Source organism: Penicillium griseofulvum, assembly GCF_001561935.1.
Source record: "Penicillium griseofulvum strain PG3 chromosome Unknown contig_6, whole genome shotgun sequence".
NCBI classification, from domain to species: Eukaryota; Fungi; Ascomycota; class Eurotiomycetes; order Eurotiales; family Aspergillaceae; genus Penicillium; species Penicillium griseofulvum.
Window position 1 is genome coordinate 575451 of NW_024467419.1, and position 23299 is coordinate 598749.

The 23299-nt window shown below is 48.3% G+C and overlaps 10 protein-coding genes across 10 annotated transcripts; 6 read left to right on the top strand and 4 right to left on the bottom strand.

The window, feature by feature from the left end:
- Positions 1-1035: 1035 nt before the first annotated feature.
- PGRI_073480 (uncharacterized protein) lies at positions 1036-3283 on the top strand (the record flags this gene model as incomplete). The annotated part of the gene is made up of 3 exons (XM_040795062.1): positions 1036-1065; positions 1252-1644; positions 1736-3283. 3 exons carry the CDS (start codon positions 1036-1038, stop codon positions 3281-3283), a joined length of 1971 nt encoding a protein of 656 aa, XP_040652739.1.
- An 850-nt stretch (positions 3284-4133) lies between these two features.
- Positions 4134-5120, top strand: PGRI_073490 (uncharacterized protein; the record flags this gene model as incomplete). The annotated part of the gene is made up of 1 exon (XM_040795063.1): positions 4134-5120. The coding sequence occupies one exon, from the start codon at positions 4134-4136 to the stop codon at positions 5118-5120; it is 987 nt and encodes a 328-aa protein (XP_040652740.1).
- A 971-nt stretch (positions 5121-6091) lies between these two features.
- Positions 6092-6701, top strand: PGRI_073500 (uncharacterized protein; the record flags this gene model as incomplete). Its single annotated transcript, XM_040795064.1, has 2 exons — positions 6092-6194; positions 6265-6701. 2 exons carry the CDS (start codon positions 6092-6094, stop codon positions 6699-6701), a joined length of 540 nt encoding a protein of 179 aa, XP_040652741.1.
- A 555-nt stretch (positions 6702-7256) lies between these two features.
- PGRI_073510 (uncharacterized protein) lies at positions 7257-8353 on the bottom strand (the record flags this gene model as incomplete). The annotated part of the gene is made up of 4 exons (XM_040795065.1): positions 7257-7314; positions 7378-7648; positions 7974-8046; positions 8318-8353. 4 exons carry the CDS (start codon positions 8351-8353, stop codon positions 7257-7259), a joined length of 438 nt encoding a protein of 145 aa, XP_040652742.1.
- A 652-nt stretch (positions 8354-9005) lies between these two features.
- PGRI_073520 (WW domain-containing protein) lies at positions 9006-12116 on the bottom strand (the record flags this gene model as incomplete). Its single annotated transcript, XM_040795066.1, has 8 exons — positions 9006-9196; positions 9373-9609; positions 9723-9782; positions 10517-10676; positions 10732-11481; positions 11539-11685; positions 11749-11992; positions 12049-12116. 8 exons carry the CDS (start codon positions 12114-12116, stop codon positions 9006-9008), a joined length of 1857 nt encoding a protein of 618 aa, XP_040652743.1.
- Positions 12117-12589: 473 nt separating this feature from the next.
- On the bottom strand, positions 12590-14614 carry PGRI_073530 (uncharacterized protein; the record flags this gene model as incomplete). The annotated part of the gene is made up of 1 exon (XM_040795067.1): positions 12590-14614. The coding sequence occupies one exon, from the start codon at positions 14612-14614 to the stop codon at positions 12590-12592; it is 2025 nt and encodes a 674-aa protein (XP_040652744.1).
- A 1017-nt stretch (positions 14615-15631) lies between these two features.
- Positions 15632-17703, top strand: abp2 (putative ARS binding protein Abp2; the record flags this gene model as incomplete). Its single annotated transcript, XM_040795068.1, has 2 exons — positions 15632-15973; positions 16027-17703. 2 exons carry the CDS (start codon positions 15632-15634, stop codon positions 17701-17703), a joined length of 2019 nt encoding a protein of 672 aa, XP_040652745.1.
- Positions 17704-18461: 758 nt separating this feature from the next.
- Positions 18462-19318, bottom strand: PGRI_073550 (uncharacterized protein; the record flags this gene model as incomplete). Its single annotated transcript, XM_040795069.1, has 2 exons — positions 18462-19169; positions 19232-19318. 2 exons carry the CDS (start codon positions 19316-19318, stop codon positions 18462-18464), a joined length of 795 nt encoding a protein of 264 aa, XP_040652746.1.
- A 1323-nt stretch (positions 19319-20641) lies between these two features.
- Positions 20642-21440, top strand: PGRI_073560 (PfkB; the record flags this gene model as incomplete). Its single annotated transcript, XM_040795070.1, has 5 exons — positions 20642-20716; positions 20776-20934; positions 20984-21045; positions 21098-21205; positions 21266-21440. The coding sequence occupies 5 exons, from the start codon at positions 20642-20644 to the stop codon at positions 21438-21440; spliced, it is 579 nt and encodes a 192-aa protein (XP_040652747.1).
- Positions 21441-21948: 508 nt separating this feature from the next.
- PGRI_073570 (ribosome biogenesis protein BRX1) lies at positions 21949-23100 on the top strand (the record flags this gene model as incomplete). Its single annotated transcript, XM_040795071.1, has 2 exons — positions 21949-22184; positions 22251-23100. The coding sequence occupies 2 exons, from the start codon at positions 21949-21951 to the stop codon at positions 23098-23100; spliced, it is 1086 nt and encodes a 361-aa protein (XP_040652748.1).
- Positions 23101-23299: the final 199 nt, after the last annotated feature.

Genomic DNA, 23299 nt, shown 5'->3' on the forward strand with positions numbered 1-23299 from the left:
GTGGAAGTACAGAATAATGACAGATCTGGGGGCTTCTGTACAATACTTCTGCTGGGGACGCGAAATCAGCAAGGCACGGCGAAAAAGGCTAGGGCGAGTGTGCATAGCCAAGACACTAATACCACGGCATTCGTCTAGTCAGAGTTCCTCCTGGGGTAAGCAGATAATCTCCGGAGTTCTCGGCTCAGTTGCGGGTCCTTTGAGGAGGAAATGGAGCGAGGTTGAAGAGAAGTTGGAGAGAAAATGGAGAAAAATGCGGAGGCACTCCACAGTTCCTGATTGGAAATCGACGGCCCCAGCGAGTCAGAAAGCCGCTAAAGGAATTATTGTCTTGGGGTCGCTCACAAGGCACCACCATGGCACTTGAACACGGCTAGCCGATGAAGCTTGTTACTATACAACATCGCTACAATCCCGAGCCAAGTACCGAAAGAGTTTTTGACATCTTGGCGCAATTTGCCTGGGACCGGCTATTTCGCTTTACTGTTTACTTAGGGAAATACTAATTCGGGATGACATTTCCAATTCAAGCCGCGTAGCCCTACATGTGATGGGATTTGGTCTTAGCAGCGTGGAGGTTCTTCAATTTCTCTCCGAAGAACAAAAGCCACACATTCTTGGTCCACGCTTGTATCCGCTTGAATGCTTAAACGCTTAAACACCTTCCATGACTTTGAGTCCGAAACCTCCTTGCTCACAAGATATTACAAAACAGTAAACATATTCTCAGCCGGATTTTTATGTAGTCAAATATTTTCAAAGCCTAGGAATGGCAAAATATAAATTCCGTGATCGCATAAGCAGTCCCACACCCCACAATCACCTTCTCCACAATATAATCTGATATTCCTTCTCCTCGACATAATGTCGTCAATGGGCGTAATGACAGCACCTGCACTGCCAGGAGGCAAGAAATTAGTTTGTCGAGTATGCCAGAAATCATTTTCTAAGGCTGAACACTTGAGGGTGAGTAGATTGGCCTTCAAATCCAGCTTCTCCACGAAAGAGGGACCGCCAAGCGATACGAGATAACTAATGAGTCCCTATAGAGACATGAGCGTTGCCGTATGTTCCAATTCTATCATCATTTCAACACCTCAAAGCTGACTGAAACACTTAGACACGGGGTCTAAACCATATGTTTGTAAAGAGTGTCGAAGGCCTTTTGCTAGACAAGATGCCCTTACTCGCCATGAAAAACTGCACGCTCGTACTACAAATGCAAGGAATGACTCTGAGATCCACTTGCAGCCACAGCCTACCTCTTTAGATTCTCTCGCTTCTTGGGATACGAGTAGTGCCTCCACTGCCGAACCGGCGTCGACTTCAGCAACAAGTCACTCGTGGGATGAGTCTCATCTCGGTGATCATGCGGGTATGCATAACATTGCCTCGGAGTTGGACTTTGCATTGGTCTGGCCTGATTCGGAAAACCTGTTTCAGAGCTTGATGTCCTCGGATACGACAGACCAATGGCAGATGCCGCTTGGTACCTTGCCATTTCCGCCTGTCGTGCAAGATATCAATGGCATGAACTTCGTGTCTCCGAATTCATTCGATGATCGTAGGTCTTCTGTCGGGGCAATACCGTCCGGTGGAGGACATCAAGCAGTGCGAGATGTCACAGAGATGGTAACGAGCTCGGTGAGTTGAGCATTTCATTTTGTTAGATGAGGAAGCCAGGCTGGTCAAAATCTCGGTTGAGGCACAGGCTGAACTGATATCTTATTCCTAGTCATCGAGTGTTACCGCTGCCGTCAAAGCGACATCCATCACCTCAGTATTCCTCGACGAATGTCTCCATATGTTCTTCGTCCGCTTCATCCCCACATTCCCAATCTTGCATCGTGCAACTTTTGTTTTCCGAGAATGCACGCACCCTCTCCTTCTTAATGCCATCGCCATTGGCTCTTTGTACCTGGGCCCCAAAGACTCTGTTGCAAAAGGCGAAGCCCTATGGCACCTAGCGCATACCGCACTATCAACTTCATGGCAGTCCCTAATCACACATAGTGGCCCCTATGATGCCTGCAAGGGTGTTCAGTTGATGATTACAGCCCTTCTGGGTCAGATATACGGAGCACTATCCAAGAACCGGGCAATTCGAACCACCAGTCAGGTCTTCCATCCGCTGGGCTTCTTATGGGCAAGACACTGCGGCATGTATGAAAGCGAGCAGTACTCAATGGATAATCTGCCCTCGATCGATGCCCCTGCCGCAGAAAAAGAACACCAATGGCGAATCTGGGCTGCGCGGGAAATCCAGCAACGCGTCCTGTTAGCCTACTATGTCATGGACGGGCTCGTGGCTCAAACATCGAGCGATGGTGCCTCTTCTCGCCATGTTGCAAACCCACTCAGCCTCCCTAGCAGCGAGGAAGCCTTTGATGCCAGTACCGCCGATGAATGGTTAACTCATATGTACCCCCAAAAGCCGGATCAGTCCTCATTTAGGATGATTTTCCGCTCCCTCTTCCCACCCGTTGGGAGCTTCCGCCCTCTAGAGTACCAGTTCTCCGCCTTCGCACTACGTGTGGTACTAGAAGGTCTCCGGTCTCTGGTATCCGACTCTGATGACAATGAACTAGCTGTAGGAGTACCTAGTCAATCAGACGTCCGACGAGCTCTAGCTCAAGTCCACGAGACAATATCCATGAGTATCCACTTCACCGCAGCAGAGAGACTAGAAATCCTCCTACGGTGGCACACAGTCTGTCTAGATACAATGATAGATTCCACCGCCCTCTCCCGCCACGTCTGCTCGCGCTACAATATTTCCCAGCATGTCTCTGGTGGATGCGGAACCGTCCGCCCGGGCTTCGATCTAGTCAAATGGGCTAATTCAGAAGACGCGCGGCGGGCCGTCCTCCACGCGGTTGCCATCCAAGAAATCATAGAGCAATTACCGCGTGGCCGTGCACACGTCGTGCACATGCCTAGCTCACTATTCGCAGCGGCGACAATATATGTTGTCTTTTCACTTGCCGGAGTCGCTACTGTGAATTTGCCTCGTAACATCGTTTGGCAAGATGCTTTGCTGTCCCATTCGGATCTCAACCTGGGCGATGAGAATATCCGCCCTCCAGCTGGCTCAGAGACAAAGCGCTTTGTGGAGAATGGGAATGGATCTTCCTCTCTTCCACTTCCAATAGGTGGTGCTGTCAGGAATTTACTTTATGAGCTTAACTCCATGCAAAAGCTTTTCCGGTGTTTATCGTCACAGTGGGGTGTTGCGCATGACATGGAAGATATCGTTTCTCAATGGATTCAGCTCTGTCATTAGGTGTTCCGGCTGGACCTAGTCTCCAGATTGATGAATGCTACCACATGGAATTTTGCTCTCTTTTGGCGTTAGTGGAGGTGCTGCCGGGACTTTTATTGAGTGACAAATGTTGGATCGTTGACACATACGTATATACCCCTCATATTGAATTTGAATGTCCAAGTTGAAGAACCTATAGGAAAAGACAATACCACTGTAGTTAATTTAGGGTTGCGACCACGTGTTTCACGTGTTCTCTGTCTTTCATGCATGGCTGCCTTGATGCAGTTGCTCTGTCCTAATTTCTTACTGTATAGGGTATATTCTGGATAGGATAGTATTTGTATAGTGTTTTAAATCTCCGTTCAGGTTGTTTAATGAGCAAACTCTTGCATTTATTGATTACTTTGACTCTCACTAGCAATGTCAGCTCACAGATCGCACACAAAAAAATTGTGCTTCAGGTTAGATAGTTATGTAACCCTGGAACCATTTCGAGCAAATGTAATCCAAAATTTCAATAACTGGAAGCAATATAAAATGAAAGAGGACCGGACCTTGAATGTAGATAATTAAACTCGCGACAATCACGTGCCTTGAGCTGAAAACGCGGGATAGACGCGACGCGACGCGACGCGACTCCGACCTTTCCGACCCACTTCCAGAGTGATTCAGGCTGCTTTTGGCTAGAATATATCCACTGACATTCTTTATCTTATTGATCTGTGGGTCCAACTGTGAGCTATCCATTCATCCAAGCCAACTGATCTAACCCGATAGCAGCGTGGTGTTCCCATGCCAAACAAGACCAGATGATCACCAATCAAACCTGAGACCGCACAACCCGGCATCGGCTCCAGTGACTCCCCCAATGGATCTTGCATCAGCCCGTGGAACCAAGCTCAGCGACATAGTAGTCGATCACCGCCCTAGCACAGGCCGTGGCAAGAAGCTTACACTTGCGCAAGAGAGTGTTCTAAAGAGACTATATGAACAAGAGTTGCCCTCTGTGTCCAATGCCGGGGCACCACTGAAAGGGTTCTGGGTGAATCTCGCATCGCGGTTCAGTGAACAGACCGGTCGCGAGTATTCATGGTTGTCTGTTAAGCGGCGGGCTGCCGGTTGGCGTCAGAAGTCTCCGGAAGTTGACCGGCAACTAGATGTCTCTCATGCTAGCGGCGTTGGGGCTGAGGCTTCGGTAGCTGGGCCTAGTAATCAAGATATTGGTCGTGACACGCCACGATACCAGGGTTCATCCGACAGCGAGAAACCCACGCTACCACAAGCAAGCCCTTCCCCGCAGCTGTGGGATTCGAAGACCCGGGAGCTGACTCCACTTGAAAGAAGCCGCGGTGTCGGAGACTGGTTGCAGCGCAGTTTGTTTTCAGGCGTCACAGCCCCAAGCCAAGACAATGATAGCAATATCGAGTCCTCTCGCATTTCTCAACGCCGCCCCCGATCAAGATCTCCTGATCGTGTATCGCAGCCTAGATATCGTCGTCGATCTCCTTCACCAACGAGACGCACCAAAATTGTATCCAAACGATTGCACCACCACCTGGCCTCGTCTGATGCGATATTCGCATCCGGCCCCAACCCTTTGTCCAGCTCCTCGGCTCATGAAGATATGCAGCTTGGCCAGCCGAGTAACCGAACCCCAGGTGGACTCAACCGTGTCCAGGAGTCGGTGGAGGAGGATGACCCCGATGACCCCGGTCATGATTCGGCAGGATCTAAGCGTGGAGAAAGTGAACTCAGCAACGGTCTGACTGAATCCCCGCACCTATCTGGGCAAGATGACTTACCACTGGCCCCGGCTCCAATTATGAGAAGGCGTGTTGCAAATGAACGGACCTAGGACTGCTCAGAGAGATGAGCGGAATACAGCAAAGTTTCATATAAGCATAGCTTAGAGATCAGAGCGATGTGTGAGGGACAAACTATGATAATGTCGATGAAATCGTTTCCCCCTTCCGCAAGGAGACAAAGCGCACATTGTATGTCTATATTGAAGAGGATGAGCTACTAAGGTGCACAGAAGACAGAAATAGGTTTTATTCCCAAGATCATATACTGTATTTATTGCCTAATGGGGTCTTCTAGCGTGAGGGCTTCCAAAGGCCAAACTATATACCAATACCTGGGTGCATCTGTATCTCAAGTTAGAGCTACATAGCTACATGGGTATGTAGGTAGAGAGAAGGTATACGACTGAGCATAGCCCAGCCCCTGGGCACCTGTCAATCTCAAGCAGAATCGTTTGATCTCGTGGTCCCAAGGTCGTTTGTGTTAACGAGTAAGCGCCGAGACTCGTTCTGCGCAGGTGAACGCTTTAAATTGTTTGTTTTAGCCTTCACCTTCTTCCTCTTCTCATTCCTCCTCCATCTCGATCGCTAGTCATCTATCGAGATTGCCCAAGTCGCACTCAACTCATCTACAAGTTCTGTGTCCATCCTATCACACCGCAAACCACAAACCACTCGCACCATCACAATGGGAAAGGTCAAGTGGGATGAGATCGCTGACCAAGCCGTAAGTTAACTTTTCTTTTTATTTCACTATCACTCCACTTCAATCACAATGCCCGGACCAAGGTGGTCGATCTGTCTAGGCTGATCTTCTCCCGGGGTCATTATCTTGGCTTTTGCACTATGCCTGGCCAGGCAAATTGAGGCTCATGCCTTTGTGAGAGACATACATTATCATTTTCAGATTGAATTTCAATTTGATCATTTCCAACTGCACTTTTCTTTAGATTCCTGTTACTATTCAACTCTCCTGGAACCTCCCCTCCTCAGTCTATGCTCATGGACTGCATAAAATCTGATAATGATAACTGTGGCTTACGCACCTTATTTTATACCGCTGCTTACCACGATCATCCAAACCCATCAACTGAGTGTCGATGCGGCCAAGGTCGCCGAGGCATGGCGTAAGTTCTCCGTTCCGCAGTCGTAATCAATTCTACATCGCCAAAAATCGTCTTTCTAACATTCTCACAGCTGTCCAAGATGAGGATCAAAAACCGACTCCTCGTGCCATTAAGGAGCGGTTGACCAAAATCAAGGAGAAAATTCGCGCTCGCAACCCTAGCGTCGCCGCCTCCGGCACCTCAAGCCCTGTCACCCCCAAGAAGCGCAACACTCCACAGAAGAAGGCAAACAATGCTTCGGCTCCTGCTGGCCCTCCTCGAAAGCGCAAGCGCAAGCGCGCAACCACAGATGCTGCTGATGATCACGAGGAGATCATTGTGGAGAAAGATCAAAAGCTGACTGCTGAGGACAACGAGCCTCATGCCGACTCCCCCGTCCAGGAAGTGACGGCTGCGGAAGACGACCAGCATCTTGCCGGCTTCCCTGTTCAGGAAACCACGGGTGCTGACAACGGGAAGGATGATACTGAGGATCCGGACTCCGACTCTGACCTTCCACTCAAGTAGCCGATCGGTCCTCCACTATGGACTGAGGCGCCAAGTATCCCGGCGACTGAAATCCACTCAATGGCTCTCCATGATTCTGCTCTTCTTTGTGTCGCTTTGTCTTTGCTTATGCGTTTTGTCGGGTATCCTCCTTGGGTGATTTCTTTTCTCAGCAATGGGTGTGTTACCTGATCATTCAGAGGAAAAAAGAAAAAGAAAAAAAAGAATGGTGCCCAACTGTCCCAATTGTGCCAAGATCCATAGTTGAATCGAATCTCTATTATGTTGTCGCCTGCATTTATTCTATTCTGGCTGTACGAATGTAAATATAGTGGGATCAATAACTGCCATGTATTCCGAGTAAAGAGACCCGACTAGCCGAGCTCATTACTAGTGGCTGTAAATCCATCTGATAATAACCCCTTGTAAATTGTTCCATTGCATATCCCAGTTTTGAGATTGTGAAAACATCCGCAGATAAATCTTGGATACCATCAGCATGTTGACACCTTCACCATGTCGACGTTGTGTGGCTCCGCCGTGAAAAGAAAATAGACACGATATCGTTGACCGCACTTAGAGGTCCGAGGAAGAAGGTTCCTCCTTGATGGCATCCTCGGCACGCAAAAGGTCACTGTGTCGAACGAGATTAGCCCTCTGAATTTCTGCGGATATACCCACAACTGGTGGGACTTACTCCTCTGATTCCTCGTGCTTGATCTTGGGCTTTTTGCCCTTGTCATCATCGATGTCAGATTCGTCGTCCTTGGGAACCGGGCCTTCGCCAGACTGAGTATCAACCTCCTTAGACTGGGTGGCAGCGGCCTTGGTAGACTTCTTTGGGGTACTGCGCTGGCGCTTCTTGGTCACTGGCGAAACAGGAGCAGAAGTTCCACTACCGTCATTCGTCTCCGTAGCCTTAGCCCGAAGGCGGGTTACGCGGTGGCGGACGGCACAGGCGGTGACTCCTATAGACTGTGTTAGTATATTGAATGTGTAAGGCTGAAAAGGGCGCAGAAGGTGACGTGAGAGATCATTGCAGACTTTCTGGTCAAATTGTGGATGATAGACAACAATGGGCGAGGACTGGGGTGTATATAATGAACGAACACATAGTCTAGACGCAAAGCACATCAACAATAAATACAGAATACGCAGGTGCAAAGCATGCGTATGTATGTAGGTGGACGGTGGCCACCAGTTGCGCAACATCAAGTATAGGCGTCATACTATGGGGTTCAGGATTGAATAGGCTGCAGTATAGGGCTTGAGGATTCGCTGCGTAGTACTAACCGTCGCCCATGTACTCTGCAAGGGCATTGAAATCGATAGGAGTGGGGCTAGTAGCAAGTATGCCAGCCAGCAACTAAAGAAAAAAAAAACAATTAACTCTTGAAATCAGAGGATTGGGAGAGTTCTGGGCCAATCTTGGGAACAGAAGACATGCCGAAAGACATGTTGGACGATATGTCAAAAGACGTTAAGGATATAGTATCGCCATTCAGGTCAAACTCATCATCGTCCGGATCAGGCCCATCGCCGTCCAAGTCAGGGTTATCACCGTCCGGGTCAAGGTAATCAAAAATAGGGAACAAACAAAAGGTAACTGGTCAACGCGGAGAGACTGTACAACGTACCTTGGCATCCGCCTTCTCGTTCCAGGTGATTTTCATTGTTGCTGTGGGCGTTAATCAGGCTAGAGTAAACGATATCAGTATCTTCGAGAACAGAAGTGACAAGGACGGTAAGAACAAAATTGGATGGATCGCGCGAAGGCTAGGAGTATATGGTACTCGAGTAAATTGAGAATAAACGTACCTATTGGTAGAATGTGTGCAAGTTAAAGAGTTTGTGCAAGTTAAAGAGTTATGAACCGAGTAAATTATTTCCGAGCGATGGACGAAGAGAAACGTCAAGAGGGAGTTTGAAGGAGTGCTCAGACGAGCTCTGAACTTTTTATCGTCACTTCCAAACGCACAAACAAGTTATTACTCTCCTTCCTTCTCTTCGTCTCTATAGATTACTAGTGGGATACTGTAACCTGTAAAACTACGTGTACCTACGTATAAATATTATTTCGTAGTTGAAACACCACCAGAACAGAATTATGACCAATTAAGAGTGTTCAAAGATATTAAAGTGACATGGGGTAACATGAAATAACATGGGTTAACATGAGTAGTGAGAACGAAGTGCGAGAAGTCCGAATAGTATTTAGCAAGAAATCAAACTCCAAACTCTTTCATCGTTATAGACTGAAGCTCTAGGCTTATGCCTATCCCGTTCAACATAGAATCACAAAGGTTCAGAATCGTCTGAGCCATATCAAGGGTACACTTTAGAAATAAGGGCGTTGATTGTGTTCTTCCACGCTGAGATTGCGTCTGCGTCCGGGCAGATGCCGTCTGCATTCCTGTCTCCATCGTCACCGTCCGCGTATAGAATAGACGTTCTCAAGATAGCAAGGGCGAAGGAAGTCGAAGTTTGCTTGAAAATGAAAATGTTTGAAAAGTCTGCTATGGTTCAAATCAAGAATACCACGTAGATAACAGGGTACCCGAAAGACCTAGGACAAAAGCCAGAAGACATCTTCCTCCGCTATGCCGCAGAAACCGCACCACAAATGTCAGGATCAAATTCAATTCCTCCTATCAAATGCCAGGGCTAAGAAGTGAATGCTCTTAGACCTTACGCTGCTTAGTGGGACTCTCGCAGGAGTCGCCCCCATCCCCCTCCTGGCTCTTGTCAGCGGAATCATTCTCAGGCTTGCTGGATGAGGGCGCCTTGCGCTTAGTAGGGGTTCTAGGAGCCTTTCGGCCACGGCCGGTGGGCTTGTCCGCCTTGTCGTGGGTATCGGATTGCTCGGAGTTTGCCTCTAGACGGGCCTTCAGATTGTAGAAATGAGTCTTCACAGCCCTAGCGCTGCCACCTACATCTTGTCAGACAGGTCCGTGTAATGGGCATGTACCGTGAAGGGTTTAATAGGAGGAAAGCAGAGATTATAGAAGGAGCAGATTTTGCATCTATGTCTCATGTACTCACCTTGTCCCATTGCATCAGCAATGGCAGCATAGTTTAGCGGGGCATGGACGGCCATGATGGCTACAAGCAACTGTCAATCATTAGCCATTGATACCAGTGTCTTGTCAGTATGAGTAACAGCGGGCTAGGAGCGAGACCAGCGCATGGACTACCATCTCGCGAACTGCTGTTGTCATCCTACAGACAAGCAAACTTATCCGCTTGTCTCTCTCGTGATCCCAGGAAAGAGACATTGTTATAAAAGAAATGGTTTTGTTGAATAGAGATGATTGGGAGACTTGGGGGATGATGGTGATGTAGAAAGGAGGAGAGAAGTGGTCGAGAGAATGGACAGAACATTAAAGCCGCAGGCACCTTCCCATGCTGTTTGCGTGACCTACTCCACTGAAGACCAATCACTTCGTGGAACCGACTGGAATATTAAGCTGAGATATGTGGTTCAAGTCTCGTCCTACTGCTCTCTGTCTTGTCGTCCTAGTAGATGGTATATTGATTCTGGTCTTCTTTGCGTCGCCCGTCTTTCAGAGTTAGGAATCCCCAAGGTTCCTAATACTTGATTTGTATACTGCTTGCAGCTCGTGTTCGGGAACATAAATTCATAGCAGTTGGACCGAGTGTTTAGCACAAAACTCAATTGAAGCAAACGAGAGATCAACCCGGGAATCTATACTGAAACATAAACACGGCAGGAAGATAAACATGTTCATGGAAGCCGCTTCAAAAACAAAAAAAAAGAAAGAAATCATATCCTGTGCCCCCATTGATAGCGAGCATAAGATCACATTGATCCCTACAATTGCCCAGCAGACGGCGGTGTCGAGGTCCACGGTCCACTGACAAATTGTGACTCTGAAACTCTTCCTGTCTTCCCCTGCGAAGGTTCAAGATGATTGGGACAATGACTTGACCGGTCAGAAGGAACTTGGTGAACGTGTGTTGTTTCAGTAAAACCCGCTGTCCCATTGCCAGGACCAGATTGATGTTGCGAAAAGTAATGGTTACCACTGACTTGCGCCAATGGGTTATGATATTGCTGCTGGCCCTGGGCAAGAATGGCTTGATGTGGTCCTGGCTGTGTTCGTATCATATGCTGCTGTTGATATTGACTCTGCACATGCTGCAGTGGTGAAAATCCCTGCAATGCAGGGTCCGCGTGAGAATGTTGCGGATGGGAACGTGGGTCTGGTTGACTTTGCCCGAATCTACCTTGGTCAAGCATAGAGTGCGATGAATGGCTGGGGAAGCTATCCACAGAAGTTTGGTAGGGTTGCCCTTCCCCATCAAGAGAAAAATTCGAGGCGCGGCGATCGAATTCTCGCGACGACTGTTCCGTGTGCTGGTTGGATGAGTAAGGCCCAAAGAAGGGCTTAGGCAGGGTCGACGGGTGTAAGCTTATCGAGACACTCTCGCCAGGGGCGTTCGGATGGCCTTGCCACCGCGGCTGGGAATTGGGAGCTACACGCATCGAATTTGCCATTTGGCCCTGTGGATTGTTGGTTATTGACCACGACGCTGGTGGCTGTTGGTTATGCAACCCAGCAGGGTCTGCAGAAAATCTTTGGAAGGATTGTGCATGTTGCGTCATGTTATAACTGCCTGGGTGTCCCTGATATGTACCTGGATTATTACTCCACGCAGATGAGGAGATACTTTGGCCCATGTGCGGACCCGTGATTTGATATCCTGGATGTGTCTGGTTCCCATAAAATGTGGGCTGAACACCATTCACCTGTCCGACAGGACCCTGTTGCAATGGATTCTAGAGACAAATAAGTACCACAATCAATCAACATTTGACTCGAACATTTGAACATACCGGCCCATATCCGGCTGCATTTGCAGCGAGCTGCTCATATCCGCCGGGCAAGTGTTGACCCGTTTGATTCGAATACCAACCTGGTACCCCGGAAGACCCATAAGTTGGATTGTCCGACTGTCCGTATATATGGGAGTCAAGGGAGTTCTATCCCACCATCAGTGCCATTCTTGCAATGCTTACGCAGACATAATGAGCGCGATTCCCTACGGAAATTCTCGCACTGTCCGCCACGGAGTACGTTCCGCCTGCCATTGTATCCACGGACTCCACTTCTCGAGAAAGGTTGCTTGTCGGATGCGATGTTGGCTCCTGTGATGGCCCTGCCCCGCTCGGTGTCGGTGTTGTTGACGGGGTCAAAACTATCGGTTCGGTCGGAATTTCCCATTGCGACTTCCCAGTCGTCCGCTGTACGTAATACCATTTCCGTCCGACACCTTCCCATTGAGGGAGCCTGCCGGTTATTATTGTTAGAATACAGTAGGTCCTTCGATTTTCAGGTTAACTTACCAGCCCTCTGGAAGTTGAGGTGGTGGGGAGGACGGGCCTGCGGTATCCGCTGGGGCCTCTGGCGCCATCTCGGAACAGAATCCGTTGTCAGAATAACGAACAGAAATCACATCCAAATCCAGGGTAAAATTTAAATCTACAAGAGCAGAAAGGTGTGGGATAAAGAGGTTTAACGAGGAAGATAAGACGATCTTGTGGGGCTTGGCCTTTGATCGCCGTGCACAGACCGAGTCAACACCGCTTGTATGGGCTTTTCCTATTTGATTTGCCGCTTTTATGAAGCTCTGGCTATGTGTCAGGATGGACTTATGATCATTGATATAATGGAATGGAATATTCTGCATATCATATTTCTCATAAATCGCTAAAGTTTTAACGAAGTAGCTCCTGTTTATCCCGATGACCCCCTCCCAAATGAATAAACAACCCCAGCGCCAAACCATACAAACATATCAGCATAAAAAAAAAGAACATATCTGTCTAAACGCATGGGAGACCCCCAAGAGACGAGATATTAATAGATACAAGAAGGCAGCGTTGGCTAGAAGTCAGCGTCATTGCCATCCCAGTCCTCGTCACCGCTAAGTTCATCGTCAAGAAAATCGTTCTCATTGAACTGCAACTCAGTCGGCCGCTGGTTGTCGATCCGAATGTTTACAACATCGCACATTCCCTGTATCTTCCCGGATTCGGGCTGCGGGGTCCCGAATAATGAAGAACCACTAGCAGCATCATCAATTTCGTTGAATTTTTGATGTGCCAGCCGAGTGCTTTGGCGTTTGGAGGAAGTCGATCGTCCACTATCAGCCGTGGATGGTCGCAGATCATCAACTCCAGCTCCCGATTCATCGGGTCCATTACTTGCGATTAATATGGTTGGTTTGAGCGAGCGCTTCTGAAGGGAACGGAGATTGGGATTTGGCGGCATACTTCGTCGCAGAAAGACTTTTTCGAGCAGACCGATCCACCGCTCGCGAAAGGTGGCACGGTCTCGCCAGCCAATCTTCAGGATTGCACTGATGACCAATCGACGTAAATCTCGAAGTTTGGGGGCCGCATTCACCATCGATGTGAAAAAGACCTCCGCAGTAGCGTCGTCCCATTTGCGTAACTGGGTGAGCTCGATTTCTTGGAGCTTCTCTGGCCACGTGGGGACTTCGGTTTGGACAAGAAGATCTTCAAAGTGCGGCTCGACATCGTGGTAACTGGACGCATCATGCATAGACAGGTCCATTTTGAAAATTTCGAGGTTCTCACAGTACTGAGCCAAACTTTGGATGAAAGACATGTTGAGATGGCGATTGTGACTTAAACTGAGCTCTCGAAGATTGGTGCCATGTAAAGACATATAGGCTGTAAGATCTGCTGACCACAATCGATCACAGTTGTTCAGCGTGAGGGAACGGACGGTATTTGGTAAATTGATCAGGACTTCACCGCAAACCAATGAGCTTTCAGTAAAATCCAGTCGCTGAAGCTCTGGGAGCATCGCAAGGGCCTCGAGGAGGCTGGCCTCTTTGGCAGCGGAAGTTTCTTCGTTTTGGTTATCAAAGTGGAGCAATTTCAGCTCTCTGAGACCCCGAAAGGCGGGCTGCGAATGCATTTTCACCATCATTTCGACAAGCGCATCGGTTTCTAGAAAGCGGCTGTTCCAGTCCCAGTTACGAAGGGTAATGCCACGGTTCTCGAGGGCGGAAAAGACAGCGTCTGGATAAGTCCACTTTGATTGAGCAATGTGCCATGGAGGTATTCCCACCGTGTAATCATCTTTGTGATACAGTCGTACCGTGTGTAAACGAGGCGTCTTTTCAATTAACTGAGCAAGGTCAAAGTAGCCGTAAGACCCACTTTTATAAATGAGCACCGGTTCAACTTCAACATGGAGTTGTTTGATCTTGCTAGAGTAGTTCATCGAGAGCGATTCTTGTGGGCGTGCCAATAGAGAGAGGAGCACATGGCTCTTGTAGGTAGGAAGAAGAGGGGGACAGTGATAGAGTGCAGCGAGCGCTGGTTCGTGAAAGCTTCGACATAGCAGAGCGACATTGACTAGCCACTTGACAGAGTCATTGCGGGCCGAACGGCTTTCGTCAAGTAGTGGGTGCGACGCACGTAGGAAAATGTCAAGAAGGATATGGTAGGGGAGAGTTTGCCAAGGAGGAATTACACCGGATCCAAGGAATACCGGGTCATCCTCATCTATCTTGGCACGTTTGTGCACGGCTCTGCCGACTCGACTGCTGGGTTTCGATCGTTTAGACTTATTTGGTTTCGGGGTGGTTGCAGCCCGGCGAGGACCTTGGGGTTTTGGGGGGCGAGTAGGCACAGATTCGGCCTCCAGATTTGGCGTATCGATCGGCGCAGCTACCAATGATCCGAGCTCTTGGTCTTCCACAATTTCGTCAAAGCTAGCATCCGTCGAATCTTCGCGATAGGATTTCGGCATTCGAGTTGTACTGCGCGAGCGAAGAGATAACGAGGCGCGCCTTGATCCGGGCAAACCTCCTGATTCGTCTTGAGACGAGCTTTCCTCTAGGTAGGTCTGGACCTTCGTGCGGCTGGACCGCATAGGGCGAGTGGACCTTGAGCGCGAACTGGAGGGCGCCATGACGGATAAGGGCGCGCTAGGATAAGAAAGTGGGTTGCAGACACCTGAGCCACATTGTACGCACGACGTCGCGCGCGCAGCAATATGAGCAAAGTATAACTATTACCGGCAAGCGAAGGCAACAACTCTGCAATTCTTGTCACTCAAATTGATCCTGGCGACGGTCCGGGTGAGTCCGGTTTTCATTGACGGATGAGGTCAAAGACGCCAAGAATGCCAAGGCTATGAACTTATCGATAACAGAAGGTGCCAATTGACGCTAGCCTTATTGGGAGTTAGTTTACACGTGATAGCCAGGCAGGAACCCCGCCCTCAGGCCACAACACTAGTCCTCATTGGGAAGCACTAGATGGCCCCAAAATAGATTCTCAGCTTGAGCTTTAAAGATGGGCGCTTCCAGCCACCTCGAGGGGAAACCTCCTGGAACCGTACACCATCGGCGCATTGCTTCTCAGAATCTGATTTTCTTCATTTTTCCTTTGTATCGATACACCGTTGTGTTGAAGATAGCCTACATCTATGCAGCGGCTCCTGATTTGACGATAATGACGATTTGCCTATGCGACCTTGCATCCGCATGATTGTTTGTCTGCATCGCGTGTCTAGCTCTATTCTACAATTAAATATAGAGGTCTGTCTCTCCAAATCGCCGAGTTTCAGATGGAAACATCGCTTCCTGTTATGATGGACTCAACCGATCGCTCCAACCGTGGTGAGCTTGGCGGACCGCAAATGGTCATTCAACAATATGCGCGATATCCTCCGACCTTGGAATCAACGTTGCGGAGTGCTTCCTCATTGGGAAGTGCTCGTAGCCAAATAGATATCACCAAATCGCCTCCCTTACAACGAAGAGAAACCCCTAGGAGCTTACAGTCTTCCCCGAGGGGCATGCGTTCTGCTATACCCCCATCATCGGCCCATCGCTCCGGGACGTCCATGTCTCCACCACTTTTTGATCCTAATCGTCATCAACCAATGAAAGATCCTGCCGATCACGCAGATTCCCGAGTTCTCCCCTCACGAGATATCACTGACGAAACGATTGATGATGCCTATGTAGCATTTATATTGTACTGCAATCCTAATGTTCCATCCACGGTTGACACATCAGATCTGCGAAAGACCTTCCGGTGTCTCCCGCGGAGCGATGGAAAAAGCTTCAACATCTTTACCCTATTCGGGCTCATTCGAAAGCGGCTACAGAATGAGGAGTTGAAGACATGGATTCAACTAGCAATTGAATTGGGTGTCGAACCCCCCTGCCTTGAAAAGAAGCAAAGTACCCAGAAGGTGCAACAGTATACTGTTCGACTCAAAGTACGTCTGCCCTCAAGCTTCCAACCCATACTCGTCTTGCTAATCTCGCCCAGCGCTGGATGCGTGCTATGCATATTGATGCTTTCTTTGAATATTGTATGGGCTTGCCCCATTCCTACTATACACAGCTCCCGCCATCTGGTCCTTTCGTCAGCGAATCCCGCGATGGTGTGTTATTAGAAGAGGATCTTGCTCTCAGGGCACTGGTGCCACAATGGAAGCCAAAGCGGGGAAGGAAAAGGGTTGAGGATAGGTACAGTGAGGAGGAAAGGTCAATCAAGCGACCCCAGTTGGATACATCTGTGGGCGCCCTACAGCAGGGTGGCTTTCAGCCCCACTCCGTGACATTCCCACAGAGTGCGATTCCATTCAGTGCATTTCCTGATGATATTGAACCCAATGACCCCTGGGTAGCGGCGACCTCCTCGTTTCCAAATGGCTCAGGACCGAATCCGCAAAGTCAAGATATACGCTGGAGACATCCTGAACGGGATGCTTCTCCTGCTAATTATCCACAGTCTGCTATCATTCCCCGCAGTCATCTACCATCAGATGTACTCGTGTCTGCAGAACCACGCTCGGCAGTTACTCCATCAACTGGCGAAAAGACCCGTTCTAGGAGACGACATGGCCCTGCGGTCTCATCTGCTTGGCCGAACAGCAACGGCTTGTCAGCTGGGAAAGGCCGAGGAAGACCACCAAATAAAGGGTCATCATCGGGTTCCTTTTCTACCTTCCAGGTCAATCCCAGTCGAGAATCATCGCATGCACCCAATCCTAATACTCAGGTTCATTCACTTGCCCTTGACAGAAATCTGCCCCAAATCTTTCAAACTCCATCTCACGATCAACCTCCAACATCTGTCTCTCAGGGAAGGCCCAACAAACTTCAATTGCAAGTTCCCCAACATTCAGGGGCGCCGGTTCGACTTGCCACCCCACCAAGACTAGTAGTTAACGGCGTGAATGGTGCTGTCATTCCTGGGTCTGAAGGGTCCAATAGTTCCCATCAATATTCCACGACAGATACCCCAACAAATGGTATCACTACCCAAACACCTTCCTCCAATGGGCAAAGCAATACAACCACTAGCCCGAATCCCTCTATCGAAGACATTGTTCATGCACTTTCTGCAGAGCTACTTCGTGCTAGGCTGACAGGGCGGACAGCAACCCTCGCACCCAACGAGGCGGGTGCCCTAGCCTCAGCGATGGTGGCCAATTTGTCTTCATTATATTCACAGTTCCAACTGGGTACTCATTCGCTGCTGCTGGCTTTTCATCTTGGTGTCGGTCATCATTTTGGACTCGCAGGCAATAATCCAGGGCCATTAGTCGTCACGGTTGAACATGCCATGCCAAGCAGCGATGGAAATAGGGGTGTCCCTGCCTCTAAAGAATCATTCAATGGGGCTCAGTATACCATCTCCCATGAGCACAAAACCTCAAGCCAGTTTTCGATGCAAATCACGCTCGCAAACTTCAATCCTCGTATAGGAAGGGCGAGTGTGTCTGATCAGCCGAGCGTGGTTATGGGTCCGAGTCATGACGATATTGAAAACAATAAGATGGCGGACCTAGATTCCGAAGATGACGATCCCAGCCAGTCTGTCTCCGAGGCAACATGGAAGCAGCGTTACACGAGACTCCGTGCTCAGATGCAGAAAAAGGACCAGGCTTTGTCACAATACAAGCGAAAGATTGTGGAATCTGTCATGGCGGACATATAATGCTCGCCAGCCGAATATTCTTCCTAGATTTATATTATGATCTTAGCATTGTGCTTTTGCCCATTTGTGATATGTATGCAGGCATTTCTCGTGTTTATCTGATAGGATACCCCTCTACGTTCAATCCTACTGCTTTCTTGCGCTTTATGAATGACATTGATCATCTCAGCCCCTAAACTTAGGATAGCTTGAGATTACATATCTTGCATTGGTGCCTAACCCATGGGCACTTTTGACCCACGTGGTTTGTTAATTCGTATGCTCTACGTTTTGTATTTTGATCCATTGTCTCCCCTTGCCCTATTCAAAGCCTCCAGTCTTGTTTGTTTACACGTCGATCTACCTTTGCTTGACGAAGGCAGGTATCTTTGAGATCTTGCTAAGCACGATAGCAGGGTTCCTTCCACGACGCATCAGTTACAGCCGACTATCCAATGCTGTTAAATCTAACATCAGTCAATGAATACCAGGTCAGTGTTGAATGTTAACTATACGTGAATACGTGAAGGAGAAGGCAAATGGTTAATTTACTTCGAAATACCATATTTCCTCACTCAAGACTTTATCATGGATTGATCCATGACTGCACACCGCCACCACCAAATGGAGCATTTTTATCGAGAGTTAAAACTACCATGTTTAGCCATGGCAAGTGAGCGAAGACACGGGGACTAATTCAGCATGCGTGATGGTAATAATGAGGGGTACTAGCTAATGAACATACGAACGAGGGCTTTCTAGTCTCCAACAGAGCCTGATCAATCTTGGATATTTTCAACTTTGACAACCACAGGCTGATCCTCCTGATTCTCTGTACTCTCTATCCTCTCCTCAGTCTGCTGTTCTTCTTCGATCTTTACAGTCGGGTCTTCCTGGCGAGATGGAGGGAGTGGTTCCCAGGTGATGGTTGGGGCATAATTGATGAAAGGATGCGGTTGTTCAAACTCCTGCAAGTCAATGCCAGATTGAATGCTGGATGATGAATAAGGATAGCCACTTGGTGCTGTTGGGAACTGGTACGGATTCATGAAGGACGACGATGTTGCGGGACTCGGCGATGGTATCCTAGATGGTATGGTTGAAGCCAGCTGGAACTGCATCGAGGCAAAATCTTGAGGAAGATAATATTGTCCTTCGGTGCTTGTCTCCAGCATCAAGTGTGGAGAATGCTGCGTAAGGCTCTGTAGGTTTGCATTGCCTTGAGTTCCCGGCTCGCACTTCACAAATGGGTTACCCGGAAGAGAAGAATCGATCGATTCCATGGTGGGCATCATGAGCGGTGGAGCCATTGGAAATATCCCTTGTATCTGAGGAGGGGGCTCTATGGTCTTTGGCTTTTTACTCTTTCGCTTTGGTTTGCTAGCTCCTGTGTTTCCTTCCATCTGTTGTCGGAAGCGGGAATACCGCATACGAGCAGCGTGGCCATTGGAGATTTCGACATCAGAAGCGACCCTATTCCAATCAACCTGTTATGTGCAAATAATGTTAAATCAGTCTTCAGTTAATGGTTGGGCAATATTGAACTGACCGACTTCAGATCCAATTGCTTGATGATTGTATAGAGGAATTTTGCAGTAGGGGTGTCAGTCTCTAAAACTTTATTCCGCTGCCCCATGGCTGAAAAGATAGACTCAGTGAGCGAATGCTAAAAATGAAGTTGTGAGGACACTAGGAAAATTCATGAACAGTTTAGATAAGATTATATAACTTATATAGGATCAAAAAAGATCATGAGGACCAAAACGCTTGCCAGCTACATCAATGCTTGCTTTGTTCTGTGTAAATATAAGGGACAATAAGAAGTTTGCGGATTGCATGCCTCTGGTTTGCCTAATTCAAACATCCTGCAGTATCCCAGCTACTTCTTTATACCTATGCTTTGGGTAAGATACGTTAATGAATATTGATATCCGCATTCCAACAAAGATATAGAAAGCAAAGCCTTCTTTCTTCGTGGCTTCTGAGAAAGCATGTGAAGACAGCTGTAGATGCTTGGGTCATTGTATCAGGGTATGCAGTTGCACTCATATATTGGTCACGTGATATAGAATACCCTAGTCTGACAGATATTGAGGGACTGATCTTTTCACTGGCAATTGGAGAACATAGCTAGAGATCCATCTTGAAAAGTAACTGCATGCGTATATCTCTTTTGCACTATAGTTGCGGGCCTTAAGTAGAATGACTGATTGTGGTATGTGGTACTACAAACTACAAGATGATCTTTGGGTGCCAAGACAAACATACAGTAGGAAAAGGGTCCATCTAACCTTTACACCCGTGGAACTGGGTGGACCTCAGCCCTGGGCTGGAGGGTTTAACGACACGCTGACTAATTCACCCCACAGCCCGCGGCCCCTAGAGCCCTGTGGACCTAACCTTCCAAGGAAAGTCACGGGTATCCTCGACATGGTCATCGACACTTATTAAATAGAGGATCAATCCACACCAATAGCTACTCACACCTTCTTCCGGGAAACTGAAATATATTCTAACCAAAAATCATTATCATGACTTTAGTAGCTATAGGGGCGTGCTATCTTGACACAATTCTAACGTGAGTTCTATCCGCTGTTCATAGAAAGTCTAGTATTCACATGGTTTCGTCAGAACCCCCCATTACCCAGGTGAAGATGAGAAGCTCCGTGCGTCCAGGATCAGTCACCGACGCGGTGGGAACTGTCCAAACACTCTCGAAGTTCTGGGGCAATTGTTGCAATATGGGCCGTCGAGTGCCAAATCATCATTGAACCTCATTGCTGTTCTGCCCTCCAAAGCATCAGTTGCATCTCAGCAAATTCAATCAAGCTTAGGGAATATGGTTCAGCTAGATAGTTGCATTTACCGAGAGATATTCAGTGAGCCAGCTGCTAGTTACATCATTGCGAGCCAGGCCACCGGTAGTAGAACGATCGTCAATTACAACGAGCTGCCCGAAATGACGCACGTCGAGTTCGCAACTGCTGTTGAGCCCCTACGTGCTGTGACTGATCGACTTTGGTTTCATTTCGAGGTACGATGAATGCCGGATAGGTGCTCAGCTGATCATGAATCATACTAACTTGAACTCAGGGCCGTGCACCAAATGTCACATTAGAATGTATTCGTTACATCCGGGAGCATTTTCCAGAGGCTGAAATCAGCGTTGAGGTGGAAAAGCCAGGCCGAGCAGGCTTGCAGGAACTTGCAGACGCGGCTGACGTTGTTTTCTACTCGAAGGGATGGGCCCAGGTGAGATTTTATTTTCGGCTTTCTTCAAACACATCTAATAGCTGAGCAGAACAATGGATATACATCCGCTGAGGATTGCTTGCGGAATCAATCTTTAAAGACGAGTCGAGCGTAAGCTTTACTATCCAGTTCCCAGAGAAATACTCTAATCTATCGCTTATAGGTCCTTGCTATGCTGTACTTGGGGTCATGACGGGGCTGCAGCACTTGAACCAAGGACTGGAAACTTTGCTCATGTCCCTGCGCATACTGAAGGACTAGGGGTCACCGAGTGAGTCTTGATCGTCCCGATGTACTACAGCACAAGCTGGGCCATATTAATAGTCTATAGCACCATCGGAGCCGGAGATACATTCAATGCTGGCTTGCTATACGGTCTCATCTATCGGGGTCGGGATTGGGATTTTCGAAAGAGATTGGAATTTGCAAATCTTATTGCCGGCTTAAAGGTTACCCAGGAGGGATTTGCAAATATACAAAGAGCATTGGACTCTCCATCATATTAATTCACCTTTACTTGGCTGAATTACACCAGATATTTACAATTTCAAGTCAATGTACCAATTCCCGCTTCTTGTCTATGCCTACAAATTTCACCATTGTGAGTCTCAATGGTTGGAATCTACATAAATCTTTTGCAGATAATATGAGTTGAATGGGAGATATATATTTTCATAAAATGAGACTTTGAGTCAACTTTAATCTCCTTTTTAGAGTGGTATTCGGAAGATAATCCAATGCAAGGCACCCTGTACATATGTAATTGATTGCACTTCCCCAAAATCAAAATCATAATGCAAGGTACGGAGTGCATAGTTTTACAACATCACATGGATGTTTGGCAAGAAATATAGCGGTAAATAACGGCAATTAAATTGGTAACCCACTTGGCACGTGACACAGCAAAGGCTCAGGGCGGTGGAAACAAAAAATATTCTGCCGTCAACTTTTTGATCTCGGCCTTCTTTTACACGATTAATTTCATTTCCATTTTTGACACAATCAACAGTCACTATGGCATCAGTTTACAAGAGTGTCTCAAAGAAGGCTGCCAGACAGCCCACCGAGGATATGTCCGACGAGGACATTGAGATGGAGGAGCTCCTCAATGCGGAAGACGACACCACAGATAGCGAAGAGGAAGAGTCCGACGACGGCGAGCCCGCTGAGGTTGTGAAGAAGCAGCTTGCTTCTGGATTCATGCCCAAGACCCGAGTACTTATCTTGACCTCCAGAGGTGCTTCCTACCGGTATGAATATTGCGCCTTGAGAGATATGCAACGGGTTTACTGATCTTTGAAATTTGTTTTCTCTAGTCACCGACACCTCATGGGCGATATCTGCGGCCTCCTCCCCCATGCCCACAAAGAGACTAAGCTCGACACGAAAAAGAAAGCCGCCGGATACAACCTCCTCCTCAACTCTCTTGCCGACCTGCACTCATGCAACGTTATCTTTTTCCTCGAGGCCAAGAAGAATGGCCAGGATCTCTACCTCTGGCTTTCACGTCCTCCTAATGGCCCCACTATTAAGTTCCACCTCAATAACTTGCACACAATGGGCGAGCTCGGCGCTGGATTCGCAGGAAACTGCCTGAAGGGCGGCCGTGGCTTGGTCGTGTTCGATCGCTCCTTCGACGAGCAAGGCCCTGATATGGGAACTCCTGGTAGCGAATACCGTGCGCTTGTTCGCGAGATGCTGCGCGGAGTTTTCTGTGTGCCTAAGCGTGGTGTCAGAGGCATGAAGCCCTTCGTCGATCGCATCATCGGTATCTTTGGGGTGGACGGCAAGATCTGGATTCGCGTCTATGAGATTCGCGAGTCTGAGCCCGGTAAGAAGAAGGATGGCGAAGAGACTGTTAAGCCAGTACCAAAGGGTAAAGACGGCGCTCTGCCCGAGGTTTCTCTGGTCGAGATTGGTCCCCGCTTCGTTCTGACCCCCATTGTCATCCTCGAAGGAAGCTTTGGTGGACCCGTCATCTACGAGAACAAGGAGTACGTCAGCCCCAACCAAGTCCGTAGCGACATCCGGCAAGGCAAGGCTGGCCGCTACTCCCAGCGCCGAGACGGCCAGACTGATCGGGTGGCCAAGCGCTCCGATCTAGGACTGTCCGAAAACTCTGTGCGGAAGGTGGATGCGTTGGACACAAGGAAGCTGTTTGCATAAGGGGTTTATATTTTTGTTTCGTCGCGCTATTTCTAGACTTGATATCCCTCGGGATGATGTTTCGACTACATGTGTATATTTGATGCGACGCTTTCATCATGGTCCGTTAAGGCGTCGGGGCAAAGTCTCATCCTGGTTAATTTCAAAAGTTGATTATTTCTATTTGTTCCTTGCTTATGCCTGTTTCATTGCGATCCCT